General features: G+C 45.9%; 1 protein-coding gene across 1 annotated transcript; it reads right to left on the bottom strand.

Moving 5' to 3' along the window:
- Nucleotides 1–544: 544 nt before the first annotated feature.
- LOC146027234 (uncharacterized) lies at nt 545–13,399 on the bottom strand. The gene is made up of 3 exons (XM_083158186.1): nt 13,181–13,399; nt 10,412–13,104; nt 545–670 (listed from the first exon to the last, which is right to left on the bottom strand). Exons 2-3 carry the CDS (start codon nt 12,032–12,034, stop codon nt 545–547), a joined length of 1,749 nt encoding a protein of 582 aa, XP_083014312.1. The 5' UTR covers nt 12,035–13,104; nt 13,181–13,399.
- Nucleotides 13,400–16,192: the final 2,793 nt, after the last annotated feature.

Here is a 16,192-nt window from a genome sequence, read left to right as displayed (position 1 = left end):
TGAATTTTGTCTCAATCCGTGTGGCATTATGTAAATTCTGGCTCAATCCGTGTGGCAATTATGTGAATTTTGGCTCATTCCATTTGGCATCATGTGTAAAGGGCAAGTATAATGGGGTGTAGTATTTTGTTGCATAATGTGTGAAGTTGTATATGGTGTTGTACACTATACTCAAGGACACGCCCCCTGTTGAGTGGCCACACCCCCTTATCTGGAGCGTGCCTTCAGCGCGCGCACAATTACATCCTTCACTTTTGTCGCCATGGTCGGCCTGCGTACTTTAACTGCCAGGGCCTATTTTTAATCCCATTCCCACCCACTCTCTGCCGCTCTCTTAGCATGTACACTGGCACCACTAACACTGCCCCTCCCCCACCTAAACCCTCTTTTATCATGGTGCCCCCCCTTTCATTTTATCCTGGATCCGCCCCTGGTCTTATGTGTAAGGAAATCACTTAGATTATGAGATGTACGCCACTGGTGTTCTACTTTACGTGACTGATTTTGTAGTTGTCTTGTTATTTTGGAGTGCCACGGCTGGCATCTAAGCCTGAGTGAGGTGTAATGGGAACCTGGAACCTGGAGCCACTTCATCAAGAGCTGTTTCAAGAGTCTGGTACAGGTGTGAAATAGCAGAGTCAGGAGACATAAATGTAGAAATTGGTGACAGCTGTAGTAAATTTAGTAACATTAGTAGCATTAGTATTTCAGTAGGCTTGTATGATTTCAGTGTCAGTGAGCTTGGGGTAACAGAGGAGAGTGAGAAGGGACTGAGCACAGCCTATTAAAAACAACATCAAGGCAGTGGCCTTCATCATGAGTAGAGGCGTTAGACCACTGGGAAAAGCTGACTGTCAATAGTGATATTGAATTCACTCAGGATGATGGTGGAGATGTCAGAGGATAAGAAGTGGGGAAGCCAGGCAGAGAAATCTTCCAGAAATGTAGGTTTCGGAAGCCCAGTTGGGCAATAGATAGCAGCAACAAGCAGAGAGAAAGGGGAACATCACATTATGCGAATGTGAGTGAAGGAACTGGTGGTAAAACGGAGTATGTGAAGGATTGGGACAGTAATATACTTACCCCACCTCCTTTACAATTACCAGGTCTGGAGTGAAGTGAAAAACCACCATGAGACAGTGCTGCAGGTGAGGCCGTGTCTTATTGTGTGAGCCAGGTTTCTGTAATGGCCATCAGGTTGCGAGAGATGAAGAGTTCATGGATGAATGTTAATTGGTTGCAAACAGAGCGTTCATTCAATAGGGCACATTTAAGTTGCTTGGTGGGTGGTGGAAGGCATGCATGATATTTATGAGGTTAGCTGAATTTCTATAAGGCTTGGAACCAGTTAAATCTGAGTGGGAAAGGTGGTTAATTAAAAAAATTAATCTAATAAACAATATATACACTAAACATCCACACTCACCCTTCCTAGTTTTGGGGTGCCCTATGGCTTGTGACCACATTGTTTAAACAGACATTGTAGGGGCTCTGCACACACTAAATTAACTGATAATAAATAGTGGAGATTTGGTTCATGAATTGATCAATGCATTTAAGCCTGCAGCCCACTTCACGGGACCCCACTTTTCTGCAGGTCCTAACACTATCCCTCAAAATGGCTATACACATAGCTATCACATCAATGTTTGACTACAGGCATGCTATCTGGTCTAAGGCTCACAGCAGACTGTGCTTTTATATGTGAGCAGTTACCAACACACCTGTCACTAATCATCTAGGGAACTGGTTAACATAAGCTATGCATTATGGGTTAATACAGGGTGCATGAGGGAATGTGACCACAATAAGACTAATTTAAAAAAATAATCTAATAACAATATATACACTAAACATCGGCACTCACCTTTCCTAGTTTTGGGGTGCCCTATGGCTTGTGATCACATTGTTTAAACAGACATTGTAGGGGCTCTGCACACACTAAATTAACTGATACTATATATATATATATATATATATATATATATATATATATATATATATATATATATATAGATGTTTGTGGTTTTTTTATATTGGTGGTTGGATGTGGATGTGAAAGTACAAGTAGAGAAGTAAGAAAAAAAGCTCATGAGTTTTTTATTAAAGGGGAGTAAAGAATAGAAGAACTAGGTCCTTCATCAGAAGTGTGTGTGGTCACAACTAGACCACATCTCCTGCCGCAGCCCGGAAATAGAGAAGCCGGGAGTTCCACATGTTTCTCCATGTAGGTCGCGATCACCAGAAGCAAAAATATGTCATCTGTCACTCCCAGAAGTTCCTTTGCCGCTCATTAGTGCTTCCAACATGGCTTCAGTAACCGGAAGTGAATGCGCGTCATCTGCCGCTACCGGAAATCCCTTTGCGGTTGTCACAATCCTGTCTGAATCCTGTGTATCTAGCCTGTCATTCTGCTGTTCACTTCTGTGTATTCGAGCCAGCTGCAATTAGACTGCAATCATGCTTCCTAGAGAATCATGCTTGCTAAAAAAATAACACCAGTGGTAGTCATAGCTCTGTGTGAGATCTTCTGCTGCCAATCATGTGTAGTCTGGTTCCCTGTCATAATAGCCCAGCCAATCTCAGTGGGTATAAGTATGCTGGGAAATCCAAAACACATTGCTAGTGCTTCCTGTTGGTACAGTTGTGTCTCTCTGCTGCAGTGTGTTCTGTTCCAGGTATTACAGCTCCTGTGATCCGGTGTCCATTCTAGGATACTCACCTCAGCAGTGTTTTGCCTAGCTCCAAGTCGATGTTCTGACCATCATTCCACATTCCATTCAATGATCCTGCATTCGATGTCCCAGCCATCATTCCTGTAATCGATGTTCCAACCATCGTTCCGCATTCCAAGTCGATGTTCTGACCATCGTTCCCAGTCGATGTTTCAACCATTGTTTAGCAATTCCAAGTCATCAGCAGTTTGGTTGTTGGCTTATAGCCATTTATGGACTTCATCAGTGCGCTGCACTGAAACCACAACTCCTGTCTTCCATAATTATTGCGTACCAATTCTTCTATTGCATACGTTACTATTTATCAGTTGCCAAGCACAATCGTCTGTTTACCATCTGCTACAATAAATCTGGTTGTAACTTTTTCCACTGCCTGCTTCCTGTCTCTGGGTGCACCACAGTGCTGTTAATGTACAAGGGTCAACTCAAGCCTCCCCGATTCATACATCAGTCCGAGACTACGACGAGGCCTTCGCCAAGGTGTGACAGCGGTCCATTAATGCATTCTAGCTGCCGATTGAAGATATGTTGGAGTCCATGGCAGCTAATATAAAGTGCGGAAGGCCATACAACAAAGGGGTACTCCAGAATGTACAAAGAATTTCCATAAAAAGTCCAATACTTAAAATAAAAACAAATGCCTTATATTACAAGACATAATTGTAAAACATTATAAAAACATTATAATTAAGAATCCATTATTTCTAAACTAGAGGTTTTGATGCTTAAAGAAAATAGATTGTGGTGGGAGGTTGTCACATTGGAAAGGTATCATGCTGATCAGTTAATACCAATAGGCCTAGAAATTACTAAACTGCCCTCTTTTACAACAGCTGATGACCAGTTTAAGAAAGAATGGAATTAAATTCTGGATTCTTGTTCTTGTGATTTAATTTATCTTAATGTCAGAGAATGACAGAGTGCTCTATTAAAGTTTGATGAAGAAATTTCAGTCCTACATACCTTAGTGAAATCCTTCAGGGATCGGGTGTCACAACATTCAGTTATTGTTTGTTTCTTACCTGGTTTGTGGCTTCTCCTGTCTGTTCAGCCTGCTCCATGCTGCAAGGAAAGTCTGTGTGGCCTAAGCTTTGCTAATTACAGCACCTGGAGGAGTCCTTGCTGCTGACAGCTCTGTATAGTTGAACTGTGCTGTGAGATCTGAGATCAGCTAATTAGTTACACCTGGGTAACTCTCCTGCAGGAGAGTTCAGTGTAAACTGAGCATGCTCAGCCCATTGATTAGTTCACCTGTGGGTTCCCTGTGCTTCCTATAAAGGGCAGCCTCTGGGAGACAGAAGCTGCCAGAGTATAGGTTCACACCAGCTCCAGCGTTCCAGTGCCTTGTACTATTCCAGACTTCTGATTATTGTATTTGACCCCGGCTTGTTTCCTGACTATTCTCCTGCCTGATCCTTTGGTACCGTGTCCAGTGATTCCTGTGTATGACCTTGGCTTGTTCTGTGACCATCCTCCTGCCTGCTCCCTGTGTACCGCATCCTGTGCCTGTCCTTGGATACTCCTTTGCCTTTCCCTTGTGTTCCTACTTGCCCGCACTGATACCAACTCGGCTAGACAACCACGCTTCCATATTTCACAAGCTACCGCCACTCATACGGGGAACCTGACCAGGGGGCCGCGACCGACGTGTTGGGTGCCGCAAAAGCCCATATCCCGCTTGGAGGGGTCACTGGCAGAAAACCCCCGGCACGGTTAGACTCCGCGCCACTGTGTCAGGTCTAGCCAATCCCCGAGTGGTAGTGCACCCCAAGTTTGTGACATCGGGAGGATTTCAAAAAAGCTGAAAAAGAACTATTATGGAAATTGATAAAAACACTAAAGAATTAAGGGCCTTATTCTGGTTGAGTCTGTCCGTTCCGCATTCTTTCGGACTGCGACTTTTAGCTAACTGTGCATGCATAAGCAACGCAATACGCATGTGCAACGCAGTGTCTGCGCACTCGTTCTCAGCAATACCGTCTAAAAATGTCCACCGAACACCCTCGGGAAATATGGGCGTAATATGGGCGTCATGTGGGCGTGTATAAGGGTGCGGTTTCAAAGTGGGCGAAACTGGACGTAAATCTGGGCGTAGACGTGGGAGTGCACGAACAGTGGTAGGCATGCATTCGGACCAGACACCAAGCACAAGCGAACCAACACGCCAGAAATCTTCGGTAAAAACAAGCAGCTTTCACTTCTTGTAGTTCATGCGCTAGGCATTCGGATCGCCCAATTAGTACGCCCGCACATTAAATACTCGCCGCTGAGCACAATACAATCCAGTCCTCCGGTCATTAGTGATTAATTAAACACTTTCCACAGGTTCAATTTGAACCACTAAGTCATTGCTGGCTAAATGGGGCAATACAAAATAGTTGAATATATGGTGCAAACACATTTACTTTATTGTTGGTATCTTGCCCACATTTACACTGCACTCAATGGACATAACTGTGTTACCCAAATCTATATGCAAATCTGGCGATTACATTAATGTGAAACAGCACACGTTTGCAAAAAATTAGCTTTAATAAATATAATAATTAATAAATCTAATAAATAAAAGTAATAAATAAAATAAAAACACATTTTTGGAGGATGATGGAGGAAATAGTGGGAGATCAGCAACCTGATAGAAGTGCTGAAGCTTCTACCACCAGTCATGACAAGGCCGATACCTCTTTTATTTTTTGCTCTTTGGAGCATTTCTCTTTTTTTGGGGTAGTTTATTAAACTGCCACCCTGTCTGCCCCGGGAGTGCCGCTCTGCTTAAAAGATGTGCCAGGTTGGAAGTGTAAGGTCCACATGTATGTGATGCCCACTGCTGTCGCTTAACTCAGTCATCCAGCTACCTCGGTATAACCTTTTGGCCCAACAACAGTAAATGAAAACCATTTTGTGAGCTGTGAAGTGATCAAAATTGACTAGAAATGAGTGGAAACTAATGTTATTGAGGTCAATAATACTTTAGGGGCAAAAACAGGCCCAAATTCTGTTATTTTTAGCAATTTTTTGCATTTTTCCAAAAAAATCCAGATCCAAAACCAAAACCCGCAAGGGTGGTTTTGCCAAAACCAATCCAGATCCAAAACACGAAGGGAGATCCAGATCCAAAACCAAAACCAAAAAAAGTGGCCGCCGCACATCTCTATTAGGAACACACCAGGTGGCTTCACAAGAGATGTATAGCAACAACACTTCGAGCCCAGCAGACAGGGGGCAACATGGGAACAAAGCCAAATATTTCAAGAGAAGGGACATGAAATGTGGGGACCCTTTGCACGGGATTGGATAGACATTGCACACCCAAAGCTGACACACACACAGCAAAAGAAAAAAATTGGAACAACATAATGGCGGAGATTAATAAGGATGCCACCAGTACATTATTTACGGCCACGTTTGGCCTTGGTAGGGGCAGGTGAGCAGCAGCTCTTCGACCACGTTGTGCTGGTGGGTTGAGGGGATCAGCTGCTGTTGAAGGGGGTGTTGCTCTTCCCCTTCGGCAGCAGGGAGTGCTGATGGTGGATTAGCAGCAGAAGCCACAGACAATAGGGCCCTATTGGTTAAGATTAGCTCCGCCACAAGGTCATTATGGTGGAGGAGGAGGTCATTTTGGTGCTCCAACAGGTCATTTTGCCAAACAGCTTGCTCAGCTATGACCTGCTGACTGCCAGCTATTGCCTGTTGACTGCCAACAATAGCTTTAATGACCTCCTCGGTCCTAGTCTGCCGCTCTGCTGCAGTATGGAATTCAGCAGCTGCGTCCACTCTACAACATCCTGTATGGGTGTTTGAGCCTGCTGCACCGGTGGCCTGGATGTTGCTGTGAAGATACGGGGTTCCTCAATCACTCAGACACCGAGCAGATGAAACCAGAAGAACGGTTTATTTTCCACAGCACGCACAAATAGACAATAAACAGTGGCAAAGGTAAATTGCAGAGTAGAAAGATATTCAGGTAGCAGGCCCAAACAGACAGTCCTTGTATAGTCACAGTCCCAGATCAGTTCCACAGGGCAAACTATCACTTATCCACACAGCTGTGATAGCAGAAAACTGTATAAGTCCACAAAACACTGGCAACTCCACAGAAGCGAGGATGAGGCGTTCCACAAGACACAGGTAGAGCATACCTCTGAACCTTAAGACTGCGACTAACCTCCTTCCTCCTCTCTTCTCCTTCAGCTCTCTCTGGTCTGACCAAAAAACACTTTTTAAAACATTTCAAATTCCCACGGTGATCGCATCATCTGTGGGGTTGCCCAAGTTCCTGATTGGTGGATTCAAGCATAAGGTATATCCCACCATCAATCCACAGTTGTCCAACTGCTGCTCCCAACCCCTGCTGTGTCTGGTTCCACAAAGTCTGCTAGAGCCCAGAGGTTTACAAAGAATTGTAAACCCCCCTGTGGAGATGGTTCCTCTGCTATCTCTTTCCTGTAAATAGCAGCACAATAGCAGGGTAATTGGATCACCCCCTGTGGAGATTGCCTTTTGGGAGGACAGTTTATGATAATCCTTTTCCTGTATGACCAAGTAAGGGCACGGGCCAATGGTATTAATGGTATAATGCTTACATGAATAAAGTCCTGGGAAATACAGACATTACATTTCTGGTGGGATTATACAGCCTAATAATATATGATCTGGAACTACACACACATATAGGGGGAATATAGACATACATAGGGAACAATAGGGCTAAAATGTACATTAATTACTGTGGAGTAGAGGATGTCACAATTCACTTTTATCGCCAATGCCATTCCTTCACATTTCCTCCCCCACATTTTAGTCCATGTTCCTGGTGTCCTGGGTAATGGCAAGGGCTGGTCTCCTGGTGTTAGGTGGCACTGGGTCTGGTTCCTGCTGACGGGATAGGCCATCCGCGTTTCCATGATCTTTACCCTTTTTGTGAGAAATAGAGAAGTTGTACAGTTGTAGGGCTAAGCTCCACCTCAGTAACCGTCCATTGTCTCCAGCTGTACATTGTAGAAAACTAAGGGGGTTATGATCTGTTACCACTGAAAACTCACGCCCATACACATAGGGCTGAAACTTCTTTAGTGCCCAGACGATGGCTAGGCACTCCTTTTCAATGGTGGCGTAGGTTATCTCGCGGGCAACTAGTTTTCGGGAAATAAAGCCAAATGGGTGCTCACACCCATCCTCTCTATTTGACTTAGCACAGCTCCTATTCCACAAGCTGAAGCATCTGTTTGCACAATGAACCGCCGGCGGAAGTCAGGGGCGGCTAACACTGGGGACCAGGACAAGATGTCCTTAAGCTGGGAGAAAGCCTGCTCGCAGTCAGGGGTCCAGTCAATGTTTCGGGTGTACTTTTTGGTCGTTAGGTCAGTCAGTGGTTTGGCAATGGTGCTGTACTGAGGAACAAATTTACGATAGTACCCCGCTGTGCCCAGGAAGGCACGTACCTGTTTTTGGTTAGTGGGGTGAGGCCACTTCAGAATGGCCTCAATTTTTGCTATTTCTGGACGAATACGGCCTCCCCCAACCCTGTGGCCAAGGTACAGCACCTCTGCCATCCCCATCTGACACTTATCCGGTCTGATTGTCAACCCTGCCTGGCTAATCTCTGCTAAAACCTGGGCTACATGCTGCAGATGATCCTCCCAGGTCTCACTAAAAATTGCTATATCATCCAGGTAGGCCTGGGCAAACTCCTGACACCCTGTCAGTATGCGATCTACTGTACGCTGGAAGGTGGCAGGGGCATTCTTCATCCCGAAGGGCATGTCAGTAAATTCAAAAAGCCCAAATGGGGTATTGAACGCTGACCTCTCCTGTGCCTCTCTGGTAAGGGGTATCTGCCAGTACCCCTTGCTAAGGTCCAGGGTGGACACATAGCGAGCCATCCCCAACCTGTCTAACAGCTCATCTACCCGGGGCATGGGGTATGCATCTGTCACTGTCACCTCATTCAGCTTCCTATAGTCCACGCAGAAGCGTGTACTCCCATCCTTCTTGGGCACTAAGACCACGCTGGAGGCCCAGGGACTATTTGATGGCACAATGACCCCAAGCGCCAGCATTTCGTCTACCTCTTTTTTCATCATATTGAGCACCTCGGGTTTCAGCCGATATGCTGGTTGCCTAATGGGCCGAGTTGCTCCGGTGTCGACATGATGGGCTGCTACATGAGTGCGTCCTGGCCTGCTAGTGAACCGAGGCCCCACTAGCTCCAAAACCTCCCTCATTTGTCGGGTCTGGGTTTCAGTTAACTGTGTGCCTATGGGCACGGCCTCCACCCCCACATCCTTCTTGGTTGCTGCCAGAATGTCAGGGATAGGGTCAGTCTCTGGGTCATCCATTGGTGGGCAGCAGATTGCCACAGCCCCTATTTCCCTGGTGACATATTTTTTTAATCTATTTATGTGGTAGGTGCCCACCCGCTTCCCGGTTTGATCTAGGGCAATGATATAATCTACCTGCCCCTGTCGGTCCACTACAGTATATAGCCCTGCCCAGGTCGCCTGTAACTTGTGCTTTCGTACAGGTACCAGTACCATCACTTTCTGACCCACTTCCAACTCCCGTTCACGTGCATGCTGGTTGTAATAGTGGCACTGCCTTCCCTGTGCCTCCAGCATATGGTCATGCGCAAGCTGCATTAGCCTTTGCAGTCTCTCCCTCATTTGGGCCACATATTCTAAGACCGGAACCTCCGGTTCCTGGAATGATCCTTCCCAGCTTTCCCTGACTAAGTCGAGAGGACCCCGGACCCTTCTGGCATATAGTAACTCAAAAGGGGAGAACCCGGTAGAATCTTGCCTTACTTCGCGGTATGCGAATAGAAGCTGTTGCAAGGATTTCTCCCAGTCTCCCCCCTCTGATTCAGCATATGCCCGTAGCAACTGCTTAAGGGTCGCATTAAATCGCTCACACAATCCGTTTGTTTGGGGGTGATAGGCAGTAGTGCGAAAGGGATGGACCCCAAATTTGGCCCATATGGTCTGCAGTAAGTCCCCTTGAAATTGCGCACCTTGGTCGGTGACCACTTCTTCGGGAAATCCCACACGACTAAAGATATCCATGAGAGCCTGGGCAATATGCTCAGCATCTATGGATGCCAGCGCCACCGCCTCTGGGTACCTAGTCGCATAGTCAACCACAGTCAGTATGTATTTCTTTCCTGTTCTGCTTGGTTTCTTAAAAGGCCCAACAATGTCCATGGCCACTCTCTTGAATGGCTCACTGATCACAGGCATGGGTTGTAGGGGGACACGACGTGGGGGTCCCCCGAGGCGTTGACAGACCCCACATGACTCTCTATACTGTCTTACCTCCTGGTTTATCCCTGGCCAGAAGAAGTGCCGCAGCAGTCGGGCCCGGGTTTTACGAATCCCTAAATGGCCTGCTGAGGGGATGTCATGGGCAAGTGCTAGCAATCGCGCACGGTACTGCTGGGGAACAATTAACTGTTTCCTAGGGACTTCGGGCTCTAATGGGTCTGCTTTTGCTGGCACCCTGTACAGTCTCCCCTCCTCCCACTGAATGCGATCCTCCTGAGTTCCCCAATCACTCCGTCCTGCTGCCCTGCGGAGGCTAGCTAGGGACGGATCTGTTTGTTGGGCTTCCCTAAATTCCACTCTATCTACCTCCCCCAGATTCACGTCACAGTCAAGCAAGTCTGGTACCATGTTACTCACCGGCGGTGGCTCAGGGGCTGTAGCAGTAATTCCTGGTGCTGGCGGGAGAGGTCCCTCAGGTGCTATCTCTCCAGCCTGTGACTGGCTCCGGGTGATAGCTCCCACGAAACAACTGGCCAATCCACCACCCAAATCATTTCCTAGAATAACATGGGTGGGGAGCCCTTCCAGAAGTCCCACGTTCACTTCCCCAGAGTCCTGACCCCAATCCAAGTGTACCCGGGCCATGGGGATGACAGTGATCTGCCCCCCTGCCATGGAGATCTTAATTTTTCGTTGCTTCAGTAGTTGGCAGGGGGGGATTAATTCTGGGCGGATAAGGGTGATGGAGGCACCCGAATCTCTTAACCCCTGCAGTTCCTTCCCATTAACTTTTACAGGCTGTAGATGTGGCTTCATGTTATCCGGGGTGGCTTTTCCAATAGCTGCTACCACCTCCACCTGGTATACTACTTCCTCCGCCTCTGGCGCATCAGGACAGTAATCCCCTCCCCCTCCCCCAAATGATGGTTCCTGGCACACAGCTACTCGAGGCAAGGCATGTCGGGCACCTGGAAATGGTCCTCTGCCCCGGGGGCAATCTCGGCGGACATGACCCACCTTGTCACAGTTGTAGCAGCGACGGGCTCCTGGTAGCTCGGGTCCCCAAGGCCGGGGGTTGGGGGGCTGTGGAGCTGGGCGTTGGGGGGCCGCCGGTAGATCCCGATCTGGCTGGGCCCGTCGGAGATTGGTCTTTTCCTCGATGTTGGCCCCTCTCCACCGAGGCCTGTTAGCTGTGAACTCGTCCGCTAGTTGTGCCGCTTTCTCGGGGGTGGTAGGGGTCCGATCTGCTACCCACTCTCTGATCTCAAGAGGCATCTTGTTCAGCAGCTGCTCCAAGATAAAAGCATTTTTAATATCTTTTACAGTAAGGACCTGCTTCACGGACAGCCACTTATCACAGTTCCTCCGCAACAGGTTATTAAACTCTGTAAATGAAGAATCGCCTTTTCGGGTTATGGTGCGAAACTTCACACGGTATGATTCAGCAGTCACCGCATATCTAGCAAGCAGGACACTCCGTACCTCCTCATATACCAGCACCTGCTCTGGGCTCAGGGCATGGAATGCTTCCAGAGCCCTTCCTCTCAGACTGGGGAACAGAAATCGAGGCCACTCTGCTGCCTCAATTCCATGCAAAGTCATAACAGATTCAAACATCTGCAAATGGGTATCAATATCCGAACCGGCATCATCAAAAGGTGGGATGTCATTATATCTCAGCCTGGCCACCTGGCTAACTGATGCTGCCGTAGTGGGTATAGAGGACTGCAACCCCAATGCAGCTCCCAAAACTGAGGCTCCTTGTCCCAGAGCTGCCAGCAAGTCCTGCAACTGATCTGCATTTCCAACAGGCAGCGCAGCCCCTGAAGCATTTGTCCTGTTGGCCCCCTGCACCTCGTTCCGCTCTAGGACGGGGTCCTCATCGTCCTCCTGTCCAGGGTGTTCTTGGTCCCATTGTGCCAGCTTTGCCATTAATGCTGCTCTGGTGTCCAATGCCTCAAACTCAATCTGCCTCGTACGGCACAGATCCTGCAGTTGATCCTTTTTGCTGTATCGGTAGCATAGTGGTGCTGGATCCATTCCCTGAGGTGTTTATGACTCGTTGCTCGAAGGTTGGTGTCTGAGTGATCCCGCTGCTGCCGCCAAATGTGAAGATACGGGGTTCCTTAATCACTCAGACACCGAGCAGATGAAACCAGAAGAACGGTTTATTTTCCACAGCACGCACAAATAGACAATAAACAGTGGCAAAGGTAAATTGCAGAGTAGAAAGATATTCAGGTAGCAGGCCCAAACAGACAGTCCTTGTATAGTCACAGTCCCAGATCAGTTCCACAGGGCAAACTATCACTTATCCACACAGCTGTGATAGCAGAAAACTGTATAAGTCCACAAAACACTGGCAACTCCACAGAAGCGAGGATGAGGCGTTCCACAAGACACAGGTAGAGCATACCTCTGAACCTTAAGACTGCGACTAACCTCCTTCCTCCTCTCTTCTCCTTCAGCTCTCTCTGGTCTGACCAAAAAACACTTTTTAAAACATTTCAAATTCCCACGGTGATCGCATCATCTGTGGGGTTGCCCAAGTTCCTGATTGGTGGATTCAAGCATAAGGTATATCCCACCTTCAATCCACAGTTGTCCAACTGCTGCTCCCAACCCCTGCTGTGTCTGGTTCCACAAAGTCTGCTAGAGCCCAGAGGTTTACAAAGAATTGTAAACCCCCCTGTGGAGATGGTTCCTCTGCTATCTCTTTCCTGTAAATAGCAGCACAATAGCAGGGTAATTGGATCACCCCCTGTGGAGATTGCCTTTTGGGAGGACAGTTTATGATAACCCTTTTCCTGTATGACCAAGTAAGGGCACAGGCAAATGGTATCAATGGTATAATGCTTACATGAATAAAGTCCTGGGAAATACAGACATTACATTTCTGGTGGGATTATACAGCCTAATAATATATGATCTGGAACTACACACACATATAGGGGGAATATAGACATACATAGGGAACAATAGGGCTAAAATGTACATTAATTACTGTGGAGTAGAGGATGTCACAATTCACTTTTATCGCCAATGCCATTCCTTCACAGTTGCCTCTTCTGGTTGGGTCTCAGTGTTGCACGTTGGACATGGATCTTCCTCTGAAATAGATATTTTAAATTAAAACACATTCAAGGAAACTTAACAATATTTTCTTATGTCATGCTAACAATTTACCTTCAAGTTCAGCCACGAATACATCAACTGGGGCCTTCCTATCCATATTGCTCACTCCCCGGATCTCCTCTATAGCAACACAATCTTGGGCCAACTTTTCCAGGGAGGAGAGCGCTAGATTTCTGGGTATGCTGCCAGCCCAATGGTCTGGCTGTTCGTCCAACGTGCGGTGAGTTTTTTTATTCAGGTTACTTTTGAAATCATGCCACCTGCAACCAAAAATTTAAATTTATTACATATCATAACATGTGATGAGATTTGATTCATGCATATGCTATTGATTATGTTTGATGCGTCATTCAACATAACTTCCATTATTTCAAAACGAACAATGTGGAGACGCTTTACATGCCCAATGTTGATATTCTTCAACATTCACAGTCTTATATATTTGAATATGTGACATGTCAATAATGTGGGTTACGCATAGAAACCTGACCTGTCATTTTTAGATAGCATCTACCTTTGTATCAACACATTACCTATATTGCAATACTTATGTAGTGTGGTTCATACAATAGTACACTGAAATAGATTACATACAATAACTAAGGTCAATAGAAATGTGGCACACATTAAATGGTGCAATGTCCAAACTACCCCACCTCTAATGCTGTGTACACACTTGTACAATCTGCATGAGATCCAGATGAGATTTTGACAATGTGTACAATTTAGACTATCTGCATACATTATAGTGCAGATCTGCACTATATAGTCTATGCAGCCAAGACTTTCTGCATGATATCCAGATGAGATTTTGACTATATCTCATCTGGATCTCATGCAGATTGTACAAGTGTGTACACACAATAACACTTTAGTACAATGGTCATAATATGCAAATTTAGGTGTATCACTTATTAGACTTATTATTTTATAATTATTGCTATAATGAGGGCCAGTAGGGATGGTGTAATGGTTAGCATTACTGCCTCACCGCAGTGAGGCCATGGGTTCAATATTCAGCATGGCCCTAACTGTGTGGAGTTTGTATATTATATTATTAAGAAATAAATAAATAATTAGGTAATTGTGGGGACAACACAACAAACGTTTTTGCTACACTTGCTTGCTAATTGTCACCTTGCATATTGGTCCTCATCGATAATTTGACGGCTTTTTTAAAGGAATGTACACAGAAATCACATTTTCAACCTCATATAAATGTGTGCGCTAGCACATGTATTTGTTATATGTACACCTAACTGTGTTGTACACATTAAAACCTGCATTTTCTTCACCCGATCCACTTGTGGTGCAACCGCATTAATCTCCGCTGTTATGTAGTCCCAAATCTTCTCCTTCATTGTGGGTGTCAGCCTCTTGTGTGTCAACTCAATCCAATCCCGTGCACGGGGTACCAGTATTTGCAGTTCCTCCTCTTGGAATGCTTTGTTCTTTTTAGGCTATTCCCCTGTTGTCCTCTTCCGGCCACACTTACCAGTTGATGAGCTTGCAATGCTGGCCTGGCTTCTCTCTTGGGAAGCCACCTGCTGTGTTCTCAATGATTCTGCTGAAGCTGAAGATGGTCCTGCCTCAGTGTTACTCATTTGCTGGCCATTTCTTAGTGAAACATTGGGCCTCCGTCTCACATTGGCAGTAATGGACTCCAGCTGAGCCTGGATTAGCTCAGGGTCTGAAATCCCAGTGTCTGACTCTGACCCAGACATGTTAGCAGCAAAGTATCCTTATGCCAGCACACCTATAAATACCCATGTTCCTAAATTGCGTACATCCCCTACTCTATTGTTCTATGTATTGTATTGCAGTTGAGAACAATAGGATAGCCATGGCTAGCCACCCTGAGCCATGGCCTAAGGAAGATAGATGAGATGGGCTCCTACTGTATTCTCTAATTGTATGCACACATACAATGTCTTTATTGCACACCTGCACATTTATCCTTTACTACATACAATATGTCAATGGCAAATTGTAATGTGCAACACTTGTATTATAGGTAGAACAAATGTAACTAACCCATTCCAGATTCTAAGCCATTCCACAACACATCACATACTAATCACTAATTTCATGCAAATCACATGTGATAGGCCTATATATACTGGCTTGATGCTATGTACTTGTGAATCTAGATCTGCAGTGTGTCCAGGTGCAAGGTAAGGTTCTACATGTTTTATTTGTATATTTGTACAAGGTTTCATTTTAGATTCATAATTTGGGCTAAAGGTTTTAAAATATCACACTCAATTTGTGCAGTCACTCATTTTTTGCATAACGCAATTATGTTACCTGGCCACCCTTTGGCATCTTTAATCTCTTATATTGTTAAATCAACCTCCTCCATGTGTATGAATACATGGTTGTAGTAACTACATGTTTACACTATATTAGTTAATTATTGGTAAAGTGTAGCATGTGTGTTAGATATATATTGATATAGCACTTGTGTCTGAGGTGCTATGTTGTTTCCATATTTGTAGATTATTATGGATATTCTTGAGGTGACCGGGCGGCCATCACCTGTACGTATGGTTTCATATGTTTCTACTATAGTTTAGTGTGGCCCTTTCTTTGCTTAGGTGTACCTTTTATTGTAATATTTTTCTTTAGGTTGCAGAAGCAGCAATGGTTTATCTGGTCCATGGGCTGAGGGGATACGGTCGTTTTATCGAATGACATTAGGTCGAATGTCATTTGGTCGACCCCACTAGGTCGAATGTGTAAAAAGGTCGACATGGGTTTATGTCGAACTTCCGACTATGTCGACTGCCATTAGGTCGACTGGGGTTAGGTCGAATTGCTCTTTTTGGGGTTTTTTTGGTGCCGACATGTGCCGACAGGCGGTGGTTCATGCCCTACCATCCACTAGGGCGTGGAGGAGGTTATTAAAGCTGTGGCGAGCGAAGCGAGCCACCGTGCCCGAAGCATTGCGAGCGAAGCGAGCGATGCGAGGGTCCGATTCACTATGTCAACAGTGTCCATGTCGACACTGTTGACATTTCGGCCAAAAAAAACCCAAAAAGAGCAATTCGACCTAACCCCAGT

The sequence above is a fragment of the Crinia signifera genome, chromosome 8 (genome assembly GCF_055691185.1).
Source record: "Crinia signifera chromosome 8, ASM5569118v1, whole genome shotgun sequence".
NCBI lineage: Eukaryota > Metazoa > Chordata > Amphibia > Anura > Myobatrachidae > Crinia > Crinia signifera.
Note: the sequence above shows the minus strand (reverse complement) of the source record. Positions and strands in the feature narration are given on the sequence as shown.

What these genes read in the sequence shown, in the direction of transcription:
- LOC146027234 (XM_083158186.1), bottom strand. Translation starts at nt 12,034, where the DNA reads ATGGATCCAGCACCACTATGCTACCGATACAGCAAAAAGGATCAACTG. An exon ending in CAGCCCCTGAGCCACCGCCG is followed by an intron (nt 671 to 10,411) that starts GTGAGTAACATG and finishes AATTTACTACAG; the next exon opens with CTGTCACCAATTTCTACATT.